The sequence below is a fragment of the Phalaenopsis equestris genome, unplaced genomic scaffold (assembly GCF_001263595.1).
Source record: "Phalaenopsis equestris unplaced genomic scaffold, ASM126359v1 Scaffold000002, whole genome shotgun sequence".
Taxonomy (NCBI): domain Eukaryota; kingdom Viridiplantae; phylum Streptophyta; class Magnoliopsida; order Asparagales; family Orchidaceae; genus Phalaenopsis; species Phalaenopsis equestris.
This window is the reverse complement of record NW_018164444.1, coordinates 28,980,332-29,004,689: the sequence shown is the minus strand read 5'-3', so window position 1 is coordinate 29,004,689 and position 24,358 is coordinate 28,980,332. Positions and strand designations below refer to the sequence as shown.

General features: G+C 38.1%; 1 protein-coding gene across 2 annotated transcripts in view; it reads right to left on the bottom strand.

Annotated features, from left to right (window-relative positions):
• The window catches only part of LOC110038565 (protein NEDD1), a 28,627-nt gene extending 6,472 nt beyond the window's left edge, over positions 1–22,155 (bottom strand). Inside the window, exons 1-6 of one of the 2 annotated variants that reach the window (XM_020743450.1) lie at positions 22,138–22,155; positions 21,893–21,942; positions 6,476–6,541; positions 6,071–6,292; positions 4,258–4,794; positions 1,099–1,716 (exon numbers count right to left, since the gene is read on the bottom strand). In XM_020743450.1, coding sequence (XP_020599109.1) covers positions 1,099–1,716; positions 4,258–4,794; positions 6,071–6,292; positions 6,476–6,541; positions 21,893–21,928 — 1,479 coding nt within the window. In that variant the 5' untranslated portion in view covers positions 21,929–21,942; positions 22,138–22,155. Of the gene's footprint in view, positions 1–1,098; positions 1,717–4,257; positions 4,795–6,070; positions 6,293–6,475; positions 6,542–21,892; positions 22,002–22,137 lie in introns of both variants that reach the window. The other variant, XM_020743442.1, reaches the window with a different exon arrangement.
• Positions 22,156–24,358: the final 2,203 nt, after the last annotated feature.

Here is a 24,358-nt window from a genome sequence, read left to right as displayed (position 1 = left end):
TTTTCTTTCCTTTGGACTCCTGAAATAACTGTTCATGTTTGAGCCACTCCCATTTGCCCTTCTACGTCCTACCTTGAAAACCTGAACCTTGAATTCTTGAAGACTAGAACCATTGATCATTATCGAGAGTTTTCTCAAGTGACTCCCGTCATTTGGGATGTAATTAACTATAGGGGCTTGCCTCTATAGGGAACTTGGAACCCAGGTAAAATAAACCCTATTTAATCTTTGTGTTAGATAGGGGAATTTGTCGGTCATATATAAAAGGTTCGCAGACCAAACGGGTGTCACAAATCTCTTAGTTTGCAGGATTGGGTCTATCGCCGAGGTCTACACTTATCCTTCGGGAAGGTGTAATATTCGCGGTATCGGGCACGATTATGCAAACTATTGGACTGATGAGATCCATTGGGTCTCATTTTTTTTTTAAAAAAATTAAAACACCTACTTTCAAAACCCAAACTATATATATTCTTTTATATTTAAATTAAATTTCAAAAATAATTTTTTATAGTTCATATTTTCTAATCTATATCTATCGAAAAGTTGACCGACACGCCATCCCCTCCTTTGCTCTGGCTCTTTCTTTTCCACCAGCTATATCACATCTCCACCACAGATTCGGCGCTAGATCTCATCTCCACATACAACTACTCATCTCGTTCCATATCACATCTTTGCCTTCTCCTCCCCCTTTATGGATCCAAAGCTATCTTTACCTTCCTCTTTGGCTTTAGATTCACTCTTGGTTGGTCCATCACAGGGATGAGAGAGAGAGAGAGAGAGAGAAAGAGATGAATTTTTACTAAAAAAATATTCAATTCATATGAACTTCAATGTACCCTAACAAACACAATATTTGCATTGAACCATACAAGTCCCTAAAGCGCGTGCATTCCAGTTACTCTGCATTTATAGAAAGTGTGTATTTTAAAATATCCAAGTCACACTTAAAAAATTTTATGTACTTAATAATATGATATGCTTTATCCATAAAATATTTTTTTTTCATTTTTATGTCACTGATTATAATATGATATTGATGAATGCAACTAATAAAAAAAGGGTGGTGATTCCCAAATGATAATGACTCCTTACATTGATTGCAGGAAGGCTGCCATTTGCTATCGCAGTTGACACATCCTGCCTTGATATGAGGCTGTTTAATAGCTCTTCTCGAGTTTCTGCACCTGTTTTCTTTGATTTTGGTGAACTAGTCGCAGAATTAATTCCATCACTTAAGGATGATGCAGCACTTAATCTATCAACATATGCAGTAGATCTTCTGGGTAAAACATATTGCACTAATCCTGGGAGCTCGAACGAACTTGATGTCACTGGTCTTGAACCAAATGATGTAGAAGCAGATGTTGAATGATAAGCAGATGAAGATTCGAAATAAGTAGACAGTTTCTCATTATTCAACACGGATTTGCTTTGCAGATTTAGAGAACTTGAAGTGGGATTTGTCAAAGAAGTCATGGAAAATTGGCTGGTTAACGAAGATATATCTTGCGAGACTGGGAATGTTAAGCCAGATGGCAAGGAATTAGAAGGCAATTGGCCAGAGAGCATAGAGGATGGTTGATGATTTTGAGTAAACTTGCCGGGCAATCCATTCCCTCCCCAAGCTTCTGAAGGAGTTGGCGAGAAACAAGATTCACTTTTTGAAGAAGCAGCGGGTGTGGAAACCAGCGGTGAAGCAAGAGTATCATCCTGAAATGCAATATGTGAATGGATATCAGAAAATACAGAAGTACAAATGACTTGGTAGATATTTTACAGAAGTTAAGCAAATATCAAAGCACTAACATCCACATTCACAAGCTCCATTAACAAGGCTATGCCACAAAACAAGTTCCATACAGTTTTGTACAAAAGTAAAGAGAGAATAAGTTTGTATCAAATATGTTCAGTGTTTGACAGATCACCCAGAAAACTAAATCGACCTGTCCAAGTGATGAATGATGGCAAATATTTGTCATTATATTAATGACCTCTTCTATGAATGCCTAAAAAATTATCATACAAAGGTGACAGCTTTTGTTTACAAAACCAAAATACTATAACAATAAAATGATATAGTATAACAAGGGCAATTTAACAAGAAATGTCAGAGAAAAAGAAAATTTACATTAGTATGAAAAAAAAAAGAGAAAAACCGAACGAGCTAAATCATCAAATACTTAAACATACAAAGTGGTTCATTTGATCTCCTTTCTTGAAGTCGAAAGTTGGGGAATGATGATACACCATCTTCTGATTCCTATCTTACCGGGTAAATATAAACTAAAATCTTCTATCCACAAGTGAGTCAATATTATGAGTAAATTCATCTAAGGCAAATAATTGAAAAGCATCATGGTCATCATTATGATCACAACTTCGAGAGGTTAGAGAATCTGCAATAGACAGTGGATCTGGAATGATGAAAAGTTGTGGGGGTGAAGAGAGAACTATTAGTACATGATAAGGAACAAGATCCTCAATATCTGAAAGAAAAATTGGTCCCACATTCTGATTGCATACTTAATCTATTTGAAAGGTTTATAAGTTGATCGCAGATTGGGTTATAGCTCGGATCCAGTTGTAGTATCTCTTTGTGTTTGAAAATTTACTTTCCTTAATTCTGCACGAGCCTTGAAGCTTTGGGCAAAATTATGGCAAAAAAATTTTACAAGATGAGCAATAAGATAGAATGCCATCAAATTTTACTTTCTGCCAAAACCTGCAAGAAGAGGAGAATCCAAACATAATTTTTCCAAATGATGAGTAACAACTAGCTCAACAAGCACACGAGCGAGTGCAAGTCTTGAAAAACAAGCAATAGCATTATCTGCTTGAAAGGGTTTGCTAAACGTTGATCATAATAAATATAGTGAGGATTGGTTGAAATAACATAGCTGAAGACGGGAATGATATTCAAACTAAAACAATTGATAGTTTCTCAGAAGAGAAAAAATAGAAAGACAATTTTAGCATATATATGTGGAAGCCACTAACATAATAGGTCCGCCCAAAGAAAAAGACCTAACTTACTTCTGAGGATAATGTAATTATGATATGAAGAGAATCCACGAGCCAAAGAGAATTGATGCCAATCAATTTTAAATATGAGAAAAAGCTACGGATAATATCCATGTTAAGACAACCTAGAGAGTGTGCTAAAAATAAAAATTAAAAAAAAAACAAAGAGATTTAGTAAGTTCAATGATCTCATCATCAAAAGAGATGAGAGTCGGTTTGCCTTGATATGTGGAAGAACGCTTATGAGATAATGGTATTCCATCTTGATTGAAGAATGCAGGAAAATGATTGGTCAATGGATGAAGTCTATTACTTAGCCCATCAACAACATCAGCAAAGGGCGACGGTGTTAGGTAGGTGGAAAAATTGTTGTACGGAGAGATGACCTAATAGAAGATTCAACCGCAACCCTACTAAGGGAAGAAGGGGGAAGCAGAGAAACTTGTTGAAGAATCGACAACAAAAAAAATTGATTCGGGTTGGAAAGTGAAATGATAGGCAACGCATCAATCTGAGATGAAAGAAAAGAGAGAACATAGAGACAAAAATGATTGGTGAAACAGAAGTTCACAAAAAATGGGAAAGAAGATTTAAAAGTTCTAGACCTGGGTCGAAGGAGTGTGGCATTCCTAATGGAGTAGTAATTCCACCAAAGTAGGAAACCAATGGTAGGAGGCACACTTAACAAAGAGCGCTAAGAAGCAAACAAAAGGGCAAGCGACAGAGTGCCAACCTGGACGGGCAATAGGCAGCCATGCCGAGCAGAAATTTGGGCAAACACTGGACAATGCAACCTAGAGCAGCACGGCCAAGTTGCACACAGAAAACCACAGCTAAAGCATGTGTGGAGATCTCCACAAATGCGGGTGTCAAGGGCATGCTATGCACAAACAACCATTGCTAGAGCAAAGAAGCAGGAGGTACTAGGGATCCTTCTTCAAAAAAATGTGCCCTGCAGCCTCTTCTAGGGTCATTGGAAAATTTGCCCAAAAAAGGTGCGGTAAGAACTTTTGGACTTCCATGTTAGGATAACTTCAAGAGCGGAAAAGAAATCATAGAAAGAAAATAGAAAAATAGTGGCTAATGACATGTCTCATCAATATTTTCTTAAAAAGCAAGAAATGGCTCGAGCCTCATATTAAATAGCAGAATATTATTAATTAAAATGAAGTAAATTCCCGTTAAATATTTTAATGTAAAATAAACTTGGGCCAAAAGACAGTAACTTGCCAGTTTTGAGGCTATGCTAGACCTCCAATCCGATATTTTATGGGAATCAGAGTCACCATCTGTAAATGGAAATCTCCTTGAAGTACTTGGCAATGCCAAAGATTTCTTATCGAGGAGCACTGAATCCTTTTTTTCTTCATCATGATCATCCCACAAACTGCCAAGAGATGGCGTAATTGGCTGGACATCCACAAGAGGAGAGAAAACATCCATGTCATCCTTAAGATTGAAGTTACCACGAGGTGCTTGAAGCTTTGCCAAAGATCCACCCCGCCATAAGCTGCTTCTAAGAGGAGTTTCCTCTGCAGAAGAAGTTAATGTGGTTGAAATTGATCCACTAGTATATGCTGCCAGTGAAGCGTTGAAACTAGACACTGTATTAGCTGAGGAGAAGCTTGAAGCTGCCATAAAGGGCCGGGGATCTGGCATCAGAATTGAATCTTCACTAGCACCTCCAAGGAGAGCAGTTTCAGCAGTGCAATTGCTTTCATTTACAATAAAGGGCTTCAATCTCTGCCAGCATAAGCTACTAACAGACTGGAAAAAAAAACAAAGAATAAAGATTAATACTATGATTGAACAGACAGTTATACAGGCAAAAGAGATTTTTGGGCGACATTTATCAGCTGAGAATTTCAAGCAATAACTAAAGCCATACATACTACTTGACACATACTGTGGCAGAAAAGGAACCTAACAAGTAACTTTAAAAAATAAACTCATACAACACCATTGCTTAAGTGTAACCATATCATATATTAGCATATGATGCTACATCATGAATGATTTATCAACACAGGCGACCATGTTGATTTTATATCCTAGCAAAAAGCATGATAGACTCCACAAATGAGATATGAAAGCAAAGACAAAAATTCTGTAGAAACGGAATAAGAAACCATAATTGTCATATTGCACAGTAGGAACAATATAAGGTCGATTTTTATTTGCATTTTTTAGCAAAAAAGGCTTTTTTCCTCAAACAGTGAAAGGAGACTTTAAGAAGTTGAAAATGTCAACGAGTAGGACTTTCAGTCCAGGTTCCTGTCTGAAATGCTTCAAATGTTATTTTGAAGCAGAAATCTATATCATTCCAATTCCATCTTTAATGTTTCAATTTGTGAGAGCTTTATACTTTCATCTTCATAACCTACACTACAAAATCCAGTGTTTTCGTTTACAATACCCAATTAAAAACGCTAAAAATGATAAAGCATCGAAGTGGTGCCAAGTAGAATAATCCAATATAAAGCAATACTCACAGTACTGCCCTCCAGTACCCTTCTATAAAAAAGGATGAATAAAAATTACCAATCAAGGAAAAGTTTTCAGGTTTTAGAAATAAATAAGTATTCAATATTGAAGCATTTTTCATGAATATTTTCTTTTAAAAAAGCATGTTAAATTCGCTAATTGAATCACAGAACAATCTCTTCTACAAGATTTAAAGCATCCACAGATCCAAAAGATCATAAATTTGACTAAAATGTTCAAAAGCCATCAAAACCTAATAATTTCCACACTTTTGGAATAACCCTTAAACACCACAAGGAAAATAATTAACGGTAGGCATTAATCTGACGCTCCACCAAACAAAAAAGGTGAGAAGGATTGCATGGAAACAGCCAAGCACAAAAAGCTAACGGTTTGCATGCATTGTGAGCAGTGTGATTTATCATAACAGCACTTATTACCATGGTTTAAGAACTGAAACATGAGAGATTAATCCTGTTTGAGCAGGGTGATGACATTGCAAAACTTCATCAGGCATTTATAATCTATTAAAGCAAAAACTATTAAAGGAGCATGCTACCTCAGAACTATTGAAAGCATGAAGAATTGTGAATGGTTGAGGTTTCCCCCGAACATCATAGAATACTACTAGTCCACCATTTGTTCCCGCAGCCAGTATATTTCCATCATCACTGTAAGAAAGCGAAGAGAACGGTGCTTCATATGGTATACATGATGTGGGCCTTCTCATGGCTGAATCAAATGTGTACAGTTTCTTGTCTAAACCAACACTAGCAATTATCTGTAGCAAAGAAATGTATGCGAGGTAACTGTAAATATGTTTCTGCACGAGCTAAAACGACCAAAAAAATACAATATTCTTTTTTCTGATTACCGCTAGTCAGAATATCCCAACAGATCCATCTATTCAATGAAATATATTTTCATAAAAATAACAAAATGATTATTTAAAAGTAGAAAGAACCTTCTCACTAGATGGTGAGAAGCCAATGCCCGTAGTTGGAGCAGAATGCTGCTTCAACCAAGAAACCTTCAACAAAGACAGCAAGAATTAAAATCCAGTCAGAAATGATCATTAAGAAATTGCAAATAACATAAAATTAAATCAGCATATATTTTTAAAAACCACAATCCTTTAATGATTTCTTAGTACTCATCTTACTTGAAACAAGCCTGAGTAAAATAAAAAAAACGCAGCACTCACCATCTTCTTTTTTTTTTTTGAGAGATTGATGTGAATATTCAAATCAGGCCCTTCTAGGCTTTTGTGTTTAGAGAATTGAATCAGTACTTATAAAGATTGCACACTTCATGAACTTCAGAATTCTGCTAACGATCATGATCCACAGATCCAAGTTCTTAACAGATGCTATGTTCCTCATAAAAGAAATGCATATAAAGAAAGAAATAGCAAACTGGGAGTTTAAGAAACGTTCAAAATGGATGCATTATCTCTTACCTGTTTTTTTGTTAGGTAGTAAAACTTCAAATTAACATGATATTAACAGGTACCTAACATTCATGAATTAATGGTAATGGTCTCCACTTCAACATTTTGACGAGATTTCGATTCCGGCGACCGACAGCTTCTTACGGGCGACCCCCAAACATTAACTTTTTCCCATTTTAAGCGCCGACAATATGTAGTTTGAATTGGCCCAAATAGGCACCCAACCCATACAGTACAACACACAAAAAAGTCAAAAAGAAAAACAAAAAACCACTAGGGCGCAAAAAAAATGAGGGTCATCCCAATTTAGTCATGCCTCTACCTCTAGTTCTCGGAAGGGATCCAGCTAACAAATTGATAAGGTGTGTACCATTACCCGAAGTAACCAAAGTATCATCCATAAGATTCTTGAGCTCAAGTAGATCTCTATTCTTCTTCTTTCTCCTGAAAGTGTAAAACTGTCATTCCTCATCCGAAGAATCAGTCTGATGAGGCGGTAGAGCTGTAGCAGAAAAATTACCAACCGTTCTACCACAATAGGTTCTAGTAAATGTGAAGTATGAGTTGCCTCTACACCGAATACTTCTTGAAGATAGGGAGGTGCGAGGTTCTCCTAAGTATTAATCTGAACACTATCCTTTGTAGGTAATAGTTTTTCAGTGTTGTTTCAATAGGGTTTGAAGGTGTAAGTTACCCAGCAGAGCCATCCAGCATTACATCAATCGCAGTAACAGAAGTGTCAGTGGAGGGGTTCCGCAGAGCCATCCAGCATTACATCAATCGCAGTAACAAAAGTGTCAGTGGAGGGGTCCACAAGGGCAACAGACACCTCCTGTCTTGTGGTAGTGTCCTCCACAGGTAGAACTAATATGTCTAGAGCAGTGGGGTTAGATCCATCCTTATTCACTTGGATCTTAGATTTCAAATTATGATGGAGCTTGTGGCATTTATCAAGGGTATGCCCAAACACCTTACAGTGAGTACAATAAGGAGGTTTGTGTTCCATGACGACTTGTTGTCAATATCCATTATGAGTTATGCTCAGCCAGACTTCAGTAACATCAGGTAAAGTAATATCTCTTTCCACAAGTATTCTGGCCACAGGTATCTTTCCACAAGTACTCTGGCCACAGAAGATCTGATTAAATTGAAAGTAGGTAGATCTAGCTTCAAAGAATCCCCAAGAATGACTCCAATAGAGTAGAGAACCTGATGATGAAAAAAATGCAGTTTGTGACCAGGTAGACTAAATCATACCTGTACAGTGGGAGTTTCATGATTTTGGTCGAAATCAAGAGACCACTTGAGTAATTTCATTGACTTGCCTACAATATTAAGATATTTCTTGGAGAAAGTCCAGGTGTAGTCTTCGGGCACGATTAGTTGAATCAACACATGTCTCTCATTCATGAGTCTCACTTTCCACTTGTCTACTAGTTTAAGATCATTAATATTTTTTCTGATAACTTCCATAGGTGGGTGCCCCCACTGAAATTTTTCAATAAGAGCAAACTTGAATCTCTGTCAGGGTTAAAATTTCTAAGTAAAAAAAAAAAGATTGTTACTTTCTCACTTTTCCTGTTTCCCTTCTTAACAAAAGGGCAATCACATGTACCATCACGACAATCCTTATAGCTTGGGGGGGGAGACAACTGCAGACTTCGTCTAAGGATTACCCACCACGTGAGCAAAGGAGACTTTGTCAGATTCAACCAAAGAAGAAGGGAGCGTCATCAGAGCAGCAGATCTGTCGACCTTTTTGTCGGGTAGGGAGAGGCGCAGCGTTGAAACAAGTAGACGTTGTGCAGCGTCAAAGCAGCGAGAGTCGACAAAGTTGTGCGAGCGAAGAAGAGCAACGCAAACGAGCTGGACGCAGACGTGAGCTGCAACAGAAGCAGACGGAGACGAGCCATCGGCCTCGAAGAGACGTCGTAACGTCGTGACGAAGTAGCGAGAGTCGACGAAACGGGTTATTCAAACGGCAAGTGCGAGATACGACAGGTGCATATTAGGGCATCCCTATATCATCTTGGGACTAAGCAAGGGATCTATATATATATATAAAAGAAATATAAATACATAACAAAGCACGCTCATCAATTAGTAAGAAAGAATATACAACCTATAGCAATAGTTTATTTTGGAAAGAGTCCAACATATCCATACAAGTAATTAGATGTATTCTTAAGCTTCAAAAGTTAGACAATACCAACCAAAACAGAAGGAAAGCATAAACCATTCAGGGAGCATCAACACATGAAGTCTGTTGAAATTTTAGGAAATGTTATTGATACTGGAGTTAACCCAAACCACGACCAAACAATAAACATTATTGCTGACTTTCAAAGAAAGTACAAAATGACTCTTCAACCGAAAACAACACAAAAGCATGCAAACAATAAGCAACAATGACGCTGCCAAAGTGAAAAGGGAAAACATAAAAGGCAGAAACGACCCCGTCTAGAGGAGGGCGGCCAATCTGAGAGGAAGAAAGGAAGTTGTTGTAGAGCTGGTCGATAGCGGGCAGCAGGTGACGACGGTCCTGGAGGGGCAAGAGGTGGTTGGCGGTCTGCTAGGAGGTGCAAGGGACGGTGGACAGCGATCTAGAAGTGGTCGTCGGTAATTGGGACAGAGCCCAGAAGAGGGAACCCGGAAGAAGTCGACAGTGGTCGGGATAGCACCCAACAGAGTGGACAACAATCTGGAAGGAGCAGGATGGGCTGGCAGCAGAAGAATAGCTGATGGAGGTGACAAACAACAGCAGGAAAGGTGAACTTAGTGGCCGACAATGACTGGACTTGGAGTTAGATGGCAGGCGGCAGCAAGGAAAGTGAAGCACGGAAGTAGTTGGTGGAGGATAAGTATCCCGCAATGTCAAGTTACAGTCGAAGCACCTCTCGTATCGTTAGAGACAATCACTTCAAACGAAGAGAGCCTCCTCCTCATCGGATACAACCCTCAAAAGAGAAGAACGCCACAAAGGAGGCAAACTGAAATTTGGAATGATAAACTAACCCTAAAGCACTCAAAGAGTACATATATAATAGTTGCTAGTAGTTAAGGAAGAAAGGAATAGGAATTGGAAAGAAATAGAAATAGTAAGGGGATAGAAGATGTAAGCAATAGAATAGGAAGAAAAGTCTCCTCTTGGAAGGGAGTGAAATAGGAAGTTGGGGGAGGGAAGGGGTGGTAATTCCCGCCCCGATAAATAGCTGGCCAGTTCAGCCTTACTGCTGCACTGGCACCCATATGTTGAACCGACCGGTCCAGCTACAGCACCACGTAAGTTATTAGTATCTTCCTTTTTTTATTATTTCCTATTTTGGGAATGTGATATTATTGGTAAGTTGTAATTTCTGATTCATGTTTTGTTAACACGGGAATTTTGTGGCTTTCCTAATGTGATAGCCTCCCCCGCTATTTATCTTGTAAACGTTCCTATAAAATTGAAGAGAAATAATTAATTTTCCCTCCCAAACCTTCATTGAATCAAAGCTAGGTTTTGTTATTGAGATCTCGACCAAAACCACTCAAGATCTCTCGTCGAGGACCAAACTCAAAACTTTTTCCTGTTTTCCCATCGCAACCATGCGTGATTGAACTCTAGTAGACCGTCATTCAAGACTGCTAGTCCTTAAGTCGCTCCGACTGCTTGTTAGCAAGTCCTGCCTACGATTGTCATCGCTCCGCTATTGTCCCGCTGCAATGCCCTCCCGCAATCGAGTCCTACGTATCGACGAGTGAAAGGAAGTGACAAAGCTGAATAGAAAGTTAGCCTTGAGACCTTTCTTTTCTACGAGAGGAGAATCTGCATGGAATTAAAGATTCTGGTTTGATCGAACGCTGCCTCCATTGCCCACACCTGCTACTACTTTGTTTGTTTCCTTCCAGGTAGTTGTTGCACGTACACAACTATGCATGGACGAGGGAACACGATTACGGACGAGTTATCCTTTTTATATTCACATTGCACTACTCATATGATTCTGATGATGTTGTATAAGTAATGATGGCCGAAGTCCAAAAAAATTCTACCATCTCTACCGGTTTCAATACTTCTGAAACCACTTCGCCTCACCGTACAACCCCTCATGATTGTATATTTTGATTATACTCCCCACAATTCAGCTCCTTACCTCACAGTTATAAAACTCAATGGACACGACCATCTCGAGTAAGCTCAATCCATAAAATTGCAATCAACGGAAGAGGAAAAATTGGGCATTTAATTGGTGAAATTCTGAAACTATTGATGGTGACCCTAATTTGAAAAAATGGCAATCCAAAAACTCCCTTGGCTCATCAATTCCATGAAACCAGTTGTCCAAAAAGTCCACCTTTTTCTTCCCACTGCTAAAGATATCTGACAGGCCGTTCAAGATTTGTCTTCTGACTTGGAGAATTCTTCCCAAAATTTTTAGTTACAAACACAACTATGAAAATCCAAACAGAAAGACCGCAATATTACTACCTATTACAATGAGTTAGTAATATAATGGAAAGAGCTTGATCAATGTTATGATGAAATTTGGGAGAAGTCAAACGACTATACTAGCTATAAAAAGAGAGCAAAATGATCAAGTCTACATGTTTTTAGCTGGCCTTAATCGAAGTTCTAACAAAATTCGAGGTCACATTCTTGGAAGGAATCTATTGTCCTCTATTTGAGAAGCTTTTTCGGAAGTTAGACGTCATGACCCAAGAAGGAAAATCATGTTGCGCACCACCAATCCACCTCCCAACACAGAACAAGAAAACTCAACTCTTATGTCAAAAGGTGTTGAAGCTGATAAAGAAAGGCGTAAAAAATCAAGATGTGAGCATTGTAAGAAACCATGACATATGAAGGAGACATGTTGGAAGCTTCATGGTAAACTTGTGAATTAGTAATCAAAATTCAAATGAGAAGGTCGAGCCTATCAAGCCAATGTCGAAGAAACAAAGAAGTCTTCTACAAACATGGATGTGGCCCCCTTCACGAAGGAACAATTAGAGCACCTGCAAAAATGTATTGAATCTCCAAAATTGTCCTTAACTCTATCTTGCTCCTTAATAAAAAGGGTGGTTTTCTAGCCACTAAATTGTTGGGAGCCATTCTTAATTATATTCATTCTTGGATATTTGAATTTGGTGCAACTGATCATATGACTAGTTACTCTAAATTATTCTCATCATATTGAACTTATCCATGCAATAAAAAGATCAAAATTCTTGATGGTTCTCTCTAGTTAATTGCCAGAATATGAACCATCAAACTATTTAGTTGTTAACTTTTCACATTGTGCTACATGTTCCCAATTTATTTATAATTTACTGTCAATTAATGAAATTACATCTGACCATCTATGTAAAGCTAATTTCCATCCTTCTTATTGAGAGTTACAAGAAATTATCACACGGAGGATGATTTGCACTGTTAAAGAAAAAGATGAACACTAATATTTGAAAGAAAAAATTGACTCGAATAGACAATATCAAAGTATAAGTTTAAATTCTATTTTTATTTCCTAAAACCATAATATGATGTTATGACATTATAAGTTATGTCATCCTAAATTTTAGTATTTAAGATACTTGTTTCCTAATTTATTTTAGAATAAAATTTGATTATCTTTGCAATGTGATGTGCCAGCTTGCTAAACATTATCATGCGTCTTTTTTCTCCCCAAACTTACAAACCAACTACACCATCTATTCTGATTCATAGCGATGTTTGGGGTCCTTGTAAAACCCCTATATATTATGAAAAAAATGGTTTGTAAATTTTACTGATGATCACACAAGATTAAATTGTGTTTATTTGATGGAACAAAATTTTGAAATAGAAATAATTTTCAAAATTTTTTATAAAGTGGTACAAACACAATTTCAAAAAATTATTCAAATATTACGAAGTGATAACGGCCGAGAATATGTAAATAATATTTTAGGATAATTTTTTTTTCAAGAAAGGAATAGCTCATTAAAGCTCTTATGTCGACACTCACAACAAAATGATATGAAAGAAAGAAGAAACAAACATTTGTTAGAAGAAGTTTGGCCATTGTTGTTTACCAAGCATGTCATTAAAGCTCTTATGTCGACACTCACAACAAAATGGTATGAAAGAAAGAAGAAACAAACATTTGTTAGAAGTAGTTTGGCCATTGTTGTTTACCAAGCATGCGTCAAAATATCTTCGGAGTGAAATCGCTCTTATTGCTATCATCTTTATAAATAGAACACCCAATAAGGTCTTAAACTTTGAAACCTTTTGATGTCCTCCATAAAATTTACCGAACAAATCAGCACCCGTCTTCTTTACTTTTAAAGAAGTTTGGGTGTGATTTATTTGTTTACATTTAGAGTCATAATAAAGAAAAGCTTGAACTCCAAGCCAAAAAACTTGTATTTGTTGGTCCTCCCACTCAAAAAGGTTATAATGTTTTGATCAGATTTCTAAGAAAAATATTTATTATCATGAATGACACTTTTTTTGAATTATTACACCTCATCTTCAAGGGGAAATAAAATAAAGATTCAACTATTGTTTTTCATAATCTTTTTCAAATCAAAGATTTACAAAATAATACATTGCCAACCTTCATTGTTCAGCCCGAAAATCCAAGCTATATTATATTATGAGAAAGTGAGTCAAGTCTTTTAGATATTGAAAACGATTCAGGTCTTTCTACAGTGTCATCTCATAATGTACATAATACTAACAAAGAGGAAATAAGAAAAAGAACAACATTGGTACCATTTTCTATTATCCACTCGCGACAGAGGACAACTTAAAAAAAAGGGTCTATGAATGCTTTGCATTGCCCAGAATCTGCAAACCCTCCAGGTAAGGTCCTCACTGATCCTTTACCTTATGTTCAGTCCACTCCTACTTCGGGTTATGAGCCTTCCAGCCGTAAATATGAGCCTAGTTCTAATCCAAAGTTTGATGAGTCTAATCTTTCTAGTTTAGCTTGTATGGGGGAATGTTCTTGCACTCAACATTCATTACCTCATTATGCGCCATATGAAAATCACTCACACATTTTCTAAGTTATTACCTCGCAAGTAGATTGTATGGGAATTCCTAATAATGTGCAAGATGCCCTGAAGGTTCCTAAGTGAAAGAAGGATGTTATCAAGGAAATGAAAGCTTTTGAAAAAATAACATGTGAGAATTAGTTGATCTACCTAGAGGGAAGAAAGCCATCAGGTGCAAATGGGAGTTTATAGTCAATTATAATTATAATAGCTCTCTTGAATGGTAAAAGGCTCAATTAATTGTCAAGAGATTCACTTAGACTCATGACACTGTCATACGCTCTGAACCAAAATCAGCGAGCAAACAACTGTGAAATGGCAATAGATGGATGGAAAAACTCAAATGAGGGTTGCTCTTATGAAAAACAAAGAAAAACAAGCAAGACACAATGATAATTTGCTTTTCAAGAGGTGGATCGCCTCTCCTACAACCCTAAATGTCGCTAGGAACACAACAAGAGAGAAAGAAACAACAACAAACTAATATGTATAAGGAAAAATAACCCTAAGGTATCTCCCCTCATATAACCCTCTCCCCAAAAACCTTCCAAATCCCCCCACCCCCCAGTCTCTTTTAATTTCTCCTCCTTGAGTGTGTGAATAAGGCTCTCGTGTACCCCATCTGCTTCCTAATTTCCTATGCCGCAACTCCCTATTATCCCGCCTTTTCTCACTGAGTCGCCCGCCCCGCCGCTTCTCGCTTCCCCCTCAAATCTCCTTTAATTTCTCCTCCTTCAGTATGTGATTAAAGCTCTCGTGGACCCCATATGCTTTCTAATTTCCTATGTCGCAGCTCCATGTCGTCCCAGCTCTTCTCGCTAATTCACACGTCCCGCCTCTTCTCGCTGAGTTGCCCGTTGGATGGCTCTCAACTGGTCCAGGAGGGAGAGGTTCATATGCAGGCGTAATAACACTCATGTCCCAAAAAAGTATCTTGTCCTCAAGGTGGAATGATGGAAACTGTTTGTGGATCACCTCGTAAGGCTTCCACGTTACTTCATAGCCTAGCGCCCTTTCCACTTAACCAATGCCTTCTTTGCTCCCCCTGCTCAGTGCACTCCTTCGACCTCTAACGGCTCTAGAATGATATCCAAGTCCTCCATCAGAGTCGGCGGTAGTCAAGACAAATGTATATGATCTCCAATCGCATGTATCAATTGCGATACATAGAAAACCAAGTGTAGTGAGGACGATGTTAGTAACCTCAAATGGTAGGCCACTAACCCGATGTGTGTCATCACCTCATAAAGTCTAAATTATCGCGGTAAAAGTTTCTCATCGCCAATGCCTTATGTTGGTAGGGTCTCCGCTTCCAGTAGACCATGTCCATAGTTCAAATTGCACCTCTCTCTTATGTCCATCTGCTTTCCTTTTCATAATTTGTTGGGCTCTCAGTAGATGCCCTTTGAGCTCTGCTAATATCTTGCCCCTCTCATCCAAGTATTTATCAATATTGGATATTGGTTTAGTGTTATGATCATAATGTATCAAGTGAGGTGGAACTCACCCATACAATATCTTGAAATGAGTGGGTTTTGTTATCGTATGGTACAAAGTATTGTACCAATATTCGACCCACACGATCCACTTGGCCCACAGCTTCAGCGTATCGGATACAAAACAATGCAGGTACGTCTCTACATTCCTGTTGACCACCTCTGTCTGTCCATCGGTCCGCGGATGATATGCGGTGCTTCTCTTAAGGACTGTCCCTTGAAACATAAATAGCTCTTTCCAAAAATGGTTAAGAAATACCTTGTCCCTATACGATACAATCGATCCCAACACTCTTTACAAACGGACAATTTCCTGGATAAACACCGCCATGACTAAGACCGCGGTGTAGGGATGTCGTAAAGGAATGAAATGTGCATACTTACTCAGGTGACCCATGACCACCATGATCACCGTGAACTCTTCTGACCGTAGCAACCCCTCAATAAAATCCATCATCACTTCATCGTAAATCTTCCCCGGTACCGCTAATGATTGCGATAACCCTCCTGGTGTCGTGATCAAGTACATGCGTCGTTTCTAGCACACATCGCATTTTGTCATCATGTTCTCTACGTCTCTAAACATCCCCACCCAATACTTTGTCGTTAAACGACTGTAGATCTTTTGTAACCCTGAGTGTCCCCGATTGCACTTCCATGAAACTTTTGTAGTAATCTAGGAATATATTATGACGCCTTGGGTAATGTGAATCGCCCTCAGTAGAGCAGCTGCCCTCAATGCATATATCTTATAAGACTATTTGGATCCTGTAGTAAATTGGCTCTTATCTTCCTCAGCTCCTCATCATGTTCGCTCTCCTATGTAAAGGTTTCCAATCTAGGACCAAGAGTACCAATAGGATCATCAATTGGGGTTCCTCTACTTTTCTCGACAATGTTTCAACTGTCTTGTTCTTTAACCTTGGCCGGTACTGAATCTCGAAATCATAGCCTAGTAGCTTGGATAACCATCTCTGATGCTCAATTACCAACCACTGCACCAGAAGATACTTTAAACTCCGCTGATTTGTCCTGACAAGCAAGTGTCATCCCAAAAAGTAGGACCACCACTTCTATATGGCTAACACAATCATCATCAATTCTCACTCATATACTGACTTGAGTTTCTCTTTAGTTGTAAGAATCTGGCTGAAATAGGCAATCAATCACTGGTCCTACATGAGCGTTGCACCCAACCCATACCCTGACACATCTGTTTCCATCACTAACAGTTTACTGAAATCTGGAAGTGCTAATACCGGGACGCTGGTCATATCGTTCTTCAGATGTTCAAATGTATGTGTTGTTGTTTCCTCCCATTTGAAATTATCTTTCTTCAACTGCTCCGTCAATGACCATGTTGTCATTTCATACCCTCACAAACTTCCAGTAATAGCTGATGAGACCCAAATACTCTCTCAACTCCTTCAAATTCCTTGGTAAGGGTCAATCTACCATATCTCCATTTTGGACTAAAGTACTCCACTTGTAGCTATGCAAAAGAACATTTCTTCAAGTTGGCATACAATTAGTGATCCCTCAATATTTCCATGATTGTCCTCGGGTGCCCCACATGCTCGGTCTCTGTACGACTGTAAACTAGAATGTCATCAAAGAAGATAAGGATAAATTTCCGGAGGTAAGGATGAAAAACTTTATTCATGCGGGACTGGAATGTGATCGGGGCGTTAGTGAGGCTAAACAGCATCACCAAGAACTCATAATGTCCATATGTCCTAAACGTGGCATGATGCGCATCTGTTGGATTCATCATGATCTGGTAGTATCCTGGCTTAAATCATTTTTTTTAGAAAATAACTGTATGATAAAACTCATCCAGTAACTTATCAATCACAGGAATAGGAAACTTATCCAACATCATCTCCTTGTTCAAAGTCTAATAATCCATGCAGAATCTCCAACTACCATCTTTTTTCTTCGCCAATAAGACTAGAATGGAAAAAAAGTCTCACACTAGGTCTGATAATCCCGGCCTCGAGTATCTCGTGAACATCATCTCCTTGTTCAAAGTCTAATAATCCATGCGGAATCTCCAACTACCATCTTTTTTCTTCACCAATAAGACTAGAATGGAAAAAAGTCTCACACTAGGTCTGATAATCCCGACCTCGAGTATCTCGTGGATCAAGTTGTCTATCTCATCCTTCTGAATCAGATGGTATCGTATGGTCTAACACTGATAAAAGAAACACCCTCCTTTAATGTAATAGCATGCTCGTGCTCCCTCGGGGGTGGTAACCCGCTTGGTTGTTGGAAGACGTCTGTAAACTACTTTAAGAGCTATTGGACCCCTTCGGGAAACTATCAACACTGAATCTCAAATATTCTCAATGCTCTGCAGCTCCACTAAGTAGCTCAGCCCTGCTCCTCATATTGACTTGACCATGGTTTTAAGCGACACCATAGCATTGCATAAACTAGCATCTCCTCTCAGCATCACCTTCCTACCCTCCACTTGGAACTCCACCGATAGGGACTTCCAATCCATATTCATCTTCCCAAGTGTCCTCAGACACTTCATCCCTAAGATCACATATGTGCTGCCCAAATCCAAAGTAAAGAAGTCCACCACCTGTAGGCTATGCAGTGTCAGAATCAACCCCTAACAAATTCCCCGACTCTTCTCCACATTCTCTATCCCCATCATGAATCCAAAGCTCCCTGTAGCCACCAGCTCCAATCCTAGCTTCTCCCTGACTTGGATTTGAAATGAAGTTATAGGTGGTCCCGCTATCCACCAACACCAAAATTGGTTGTTCCTCGATCTACCCATCACCTTCATGGTGTGATTCAGAGTAAATTTCACTATTGAATTGAAAGACACATCTGCTAGATCCAAATGTAGATGCTCCTCCTCCACTTCATCCTCCGATTCCTCACTCTGTCTCCTTCTCCTGAACTAAAAGGATCTAGTGGACGCACTCCTTGCAATGGTGGCCTGGAGCATATTTCTCGTCAGAGCGGTAACATAATCATTTTGCTCTTTTATCATGCATTTCTGCATCGGTGAGACGCTTGAAATTACCCCTGGGAAGAATCCTCGTATTCTTCTCCATTGGCCACTCTTTCTGAAATGACACCGTTTTGGTCCTCGATATCGTGGCTATCAAAACACTCATGTAAAATCCTCAAGTGTTACTGTCTTGTTGGTTTTTTCACCTGTTTATTATCTTCCGTCACCTGGGTGAGATCCATCATTTCCCTCAATTCACGCGGTCTCAAGGATCGGATGGTTGCTCATATATCGACTTCAGGCCTTTCAAGAAGTTCTCTTCCAGTCCTGCTACAGAAATACTCAACACCCTGACAAGAGCTCGAATTTCTACCAGTATTTTGTAATCGTCTCCTCCTGAGTTAGAGCATAGAATTGCCCGTATAGTTCTCCTCCCGAATGACTCGGAAACGTTCCAACAAGAAATCATTGAACTCCTCCCATTAGTGCATCAATACCTTGGCTCCATCCAATTAAACAATGCTCAACCCTTTCCCTCTAGACACAATCTTGTTGTCAAGAGCTTCTCTTTCTCAATTAACTCATTGACTGCAAAGTATCAGTCCACCCGATATACCCACTCATGTGCATCTTCCCCTTCGAAGATCAGCATCTTCATTTTTCTAACCCCTGCATCTCCACCCCAACTTCCTATTCCTCTGGTATTTCCCTCCATGTATCTAGGATGAAACTCCCTCCTCCGGTCATAAGCATACCCAACTCCGGATTCCCTTTTTCCTCCTTCCTCCTTCCTCCTTCGTCCTTCGTGCTCTTTCGTGCCCCTTACACCTTCCCTCCAATTTTCAGCCCATGCCCCTCCATCAAAAGTTTCCACTCCCTCTCCTCTTGGAGTTCTACAGGAACGCCCTTGGTGGTAGATGATGGCATCTTCGTTGCCCTCTCATTAGATCTCCTTCCCTTTTGACCTGGTCAAGAATTCCCTGATCAACCCTTGGTTGAGGTTTGCAACTTGAGGGATCGGCATGACCTTCGATTGCGTCTACATAAGATTTTTCATCATCTCCCACATTTCTCCTATGCTCTCTAATCCGTCTTCCATTCGGCTCTCAATGGAAGAAAATCTGTCCTCCATGGTGGCGAACCTCTCTTCCATTCTCGATCTGATTTGCCCAACTTCTCCTTCCAACACATCAACTTTCTTTGTTGTCATCCCTCCAAGATTTTGCTTTGATACCAATCTGATACGCTCTGGAACCAAAACCAGCGAGCAAACAACGGAAAAATGGTAATAGATAGATGGAAAAACTCAAATGAGGGCTACTCTTACGAAAAACAAGGAAAACCAAACAAAATAAAATGATGATCTAATTTTTGAGAGGTAGAGCATCTCTCCCACAACCCTAGACGCCTCTAGGATTACTACAAGAGAAAAAGAAACAACAACCAACAAAAATGCATAAAGAAAAACAACCCTTAGTTATATGTGATTAAGGCCCTCGTGAACCCCACCTACTTCCTGATTTCCTCTGTCGCAGCTCCCCGCCGTCCAGCCTCTTCTCGCTGAGCCGCCCATCCCACCTCTTCTAGCGGAATCGCCTGGTCCGCCTGCTATTGTGGTGGGTCGGTTGGATGGCTCTCAACCAGTCCAGGAGGAACTGGTTCATATGCGAGCGTAACACATTGCTTACTTGGAGATATTCTCCCTAATAGCAAAGCTAAATTTTATAATATTTTTTCTATCACTTACAGCTAATCTTAACTGGCCCATAAAATAGTTGGATATAAAAAATATATTTTTCGATGAGGATTTAAGGAAACAAGTGTGTATGGATGCACCTCCGGGATTTAGCGAGATGTTAGTGAGGTGTTTGATACAAAAGTGTATAACTAAAAAAAAAAAATCCTTATACGAGTTGAAGTAAACACTGAGAGTGTGATTTCAGAAATTTACATTGTTAATTAAAAGTCAAGATTATACTCAAGAACAAGGAGATCATACAATGTTCTTCAAACACTCAACAGATGGAAAGAGTCATACTAATTGCGTATGCTGATGATATTGTTCTCATTGGAGATGACATATAGGAGATGAACCATTTAAAGACCTCCCAATCATCTTTGTTTGAGACCAAGGTACTAGAATCTCTTAGGTTTATCATTGGCATGGAGGTTGCTAAATTGAAGTAAGGGATTGTTGTTTCCCAACGAGAATATGTTCTTAATCTTCTAAAGGAAACTGGGATGAGAGGGTAGACCTGCAGAAACTCCAATTGATGCTAATCAGAAATTGGAAGAGGTGATAGATTGAATACAGTTCGACACCAAAAGTTGTTAGGAAAATTGATATATTTATCACATATACCGCTAGATATTGTCATTGGTGCTTGCCATGTCAATTTATGCATTCTCCCTGTGTGAAACATCTTGAAGCACTTAATAGAATTCTCAAATATCTAAAAGGTACAACAGGCAAGGACTTGCTCATTCAGAAGTTCACACAGCATAACATAGAAGCATACATTAATGCAGATTGAGTGGACTCAATTATTAATAAGAGATTAATTTCTGAATATTGTACGTTTGGAGAAATTTGATTACATGGAAAAGTACAAAACAGAATGTGATTATGAAAAGTGTTGATGTAGAAGCCAATGAATGTGTGAGATGTTACGATTGAAAAGAAAACTTGAAGAGATGCAAACCACAATAAATGTGCCAATGAAGTTGTACTAACAATTAAACAGCCATAAGCATTGCAAAAAATTCAATGCAGCATGATCGCACAAAGCATGTGGAGATTGATAGGCGCTTCATAAAAGAGAAGATTGATTTTGGAGCAATTTGCATGTCATTTATTCCTCCTGCTCAGCAAAAAGCAGATATCTTCACCAAATGACATTTCAGGCCTAGCTATGAGCTACTTGTAAGCAAATTGGGCATGTAGATATCTATGCTCCAACTCGAAAAGGGGTGTTAAAATTTTAGGAAGTGTTATTATTAATATCTTCATTTTTTAGTATTTCCTACTTTTTGAATGTGTTATTCTTGGTAAATTGTAACTTTTGTTTCTTGTTTGTTATCACAGGGGATTTTGTAGCTTTCCTAATGTGGTAGCCTCCTCCCCGCCCTGCAGAAGTGTTTCCTATGAAATTGAAAACGAATAATATTTTTACTCTCCCAAACTTTCAAAGTCAATAAAAAATAGCATATGACAGTTACCTGCAAGGTAATATATCAAGGAGTATAGATATGTTTATACTAAAGGAGTTTTCGAGAACATCTTGAATTCATTTAAAAACAACAATGCATGCTGCATTTATCACGCTATCATTCAAAATACACTGACAATCATAAAACTAATAGCTTGAGAAGGTCAAAAAATTGAAGGATTCATAGCTATCTTGTAGAAAAACAATGTATTTCGTATGAATTACAAACCTTTGGAGCACGACCTGTTGTGTCCCACACATGCATGGATCCATCATCACCTGCTATGGCCAAAAGCTGCCGACTAAGTCGAGAATAATCAAGCACTCTTAACACCTGGCTTTAAAGCACCAAAAGGATAAAAAACTAGAAAAGCATATCTCAATAGATAAAAAAAACAAGTTTAAAAGCAAATCATTTTACATAATTAATATGATGAAGCATGGACAGAAATATTAACATAAACTAACAAATACCTGCCCAAATGGATCTTTTAAGTCAGCAACCCTGGCTCCTGAAGCAAGATTATGTAAAATTAGATCCCCTTTCATACTGATGGATGCCAGATGTTCATCTTTGCAATTGTACATAACCCCTGTTATGGTATCTGAATGGCCGCTCAACCATTTGATGCATCGTTTTCTTTGCAAATCCCATATTCGGACAACATGGCCACTTCCCCCCGAACATAGATATCTAGAAGTTTTATTGCTGAAGGTAATAGATACAATGGACTCCTGTTGACACAGGGAAGACTTTAAGAGGTAAGAGGCACTAGAATGGAACTGTATATTAGAACCAGATTGAAGAATCCGTAAAATTTCAAGAGTATTAGCATGAAAGATGCATAAAAAGTAATGCTAAAGAGATTTCCTAACAAGCTTCTCAATTTGTCATTCTCAAAAAAAAATCAATATCAAGGCTACTAAGTCCTACAAAAATGGCAACCACACAGAAGATGTGTTTAAGCACAATACAGGAAATTAATGACTCCACCTGCAACACAAGAATTTTAACAAGCAAAATAAATACATTAGAATCTCCAAGGGAAATCTACTAGAGGGTCATCACAGCATTAACTATTGTCAATCATTCATTTGTCCAGTCTTGCAAGTGGCCATAACCATAGTTTAAATAAAACAAATGCACATTTTTTAGAACACCACCTTAGTCTACCGATTTTCCTTAATACTCAGCAAAAACTGATGCAATTTTCCTTATTGGCACATATTCTCAGTTGTAGTTTCTCAACCACCTGAACATATTTCCTCAAAAGTATTCTCTATGGTGGGGGCTACTCACCCACTTTAAAACACACTCTTCACTTTTTTTTTTTTTCTGTTTTTGTAACAACTCATCTTAACATTTCCACTTCTTTTACACTCAAGTAAATGATAGTGAACTCAATATTGTACGCATTCAAACCTACATATCATATCAACGCTTGATTATGACATTCTCTTAACACAGTGTCTCACACCCACCACTTCATTTTAACCATCCAGTGTTGGTGCTACTAAATGTATCATTTACTCGTCTTTTTTCTGCCCAAAAGATATAAAACCTAGCACAACTAGCTTATTATTAAATAATATCATTTCACATCCACTAAAAATTTATTGATCATAAATCAACCTTTACAAGTTTCCAAATTTCTTCTATTTCTAATTTTTTGCATACATCATTTTAGCTTATCGTCTGCTTTAGGACAGGCCTTCTTAAGAAATTAGATTATTTGCAAATAATTTAAGCCAAGATATCTCATTGGGCATTTCTTATAAGCACCATGATAGAAGTGCAAAGGTGGATATTTATTGGTAAAGGCCCTTGAAACTTGCGGTGGTGAAGATCTGAATATGAAAATTCCAAAGATGACAACTTTTTTGTTGTTGGAAGTGCTAGAATTGTTCATAGTCAAGGAGTTTTTTATTATTATTATTCTTAAGTATAAAGGACAATACAGCACAACCATTGTTTGGTCGTAAGTCCCGCATGTGAAAAATAGATGGTTGTGTAAAGTAGTCCACAGCCAGAGTAAATATTTTGTCAAAAAACTATGACATGATCATTTAAATCATTGTGTCAATGTTAGGGCATCCCTTGAAAGTGGCGTGTTGTATGGTCTGAATACAGTAAAAAGTGTGCAAGTGTTATTGCACTAATGCCCGAATGTAGAGTTAAATAATTAAGAGTTCCAACATTCAGAACGAATACATGCAAAAAAATTTGTACATAAAACTAATATTATGATAGGAACTTGAAATATAAATGCTCTCATTGATAAATTAATGAAATTAGTATATATTATATTTCATATGAAGATAAATATCTTATACTTTCAAGAAATTAAATGAGGTAGAGCTAAGGCTAAATAGATTGATATCTTTAGTTTTGAATCTTAGCATTCATGGAGGAGTCATACAAGAAATAGTATAAGTGTAATTATATATAAGAGTTTAAAAGATAATATTATAAAAATTAATAGAAATGGAGATAAAATTATAACTCTAAACATTATTATTGATACTAAGATTCTTAATGTTATAAGTGTTTATGCTCCCCAAATAGGTTTAGACATATATTTAAAAGAAAGATTTTGAAATGACCTAGAAGAATTAATATAAAATATACCTCTTAAAAAATGAATTTTGATTGAAGAATATTTAAATGAAATTATAGGCAGAGTGATAGAAGACT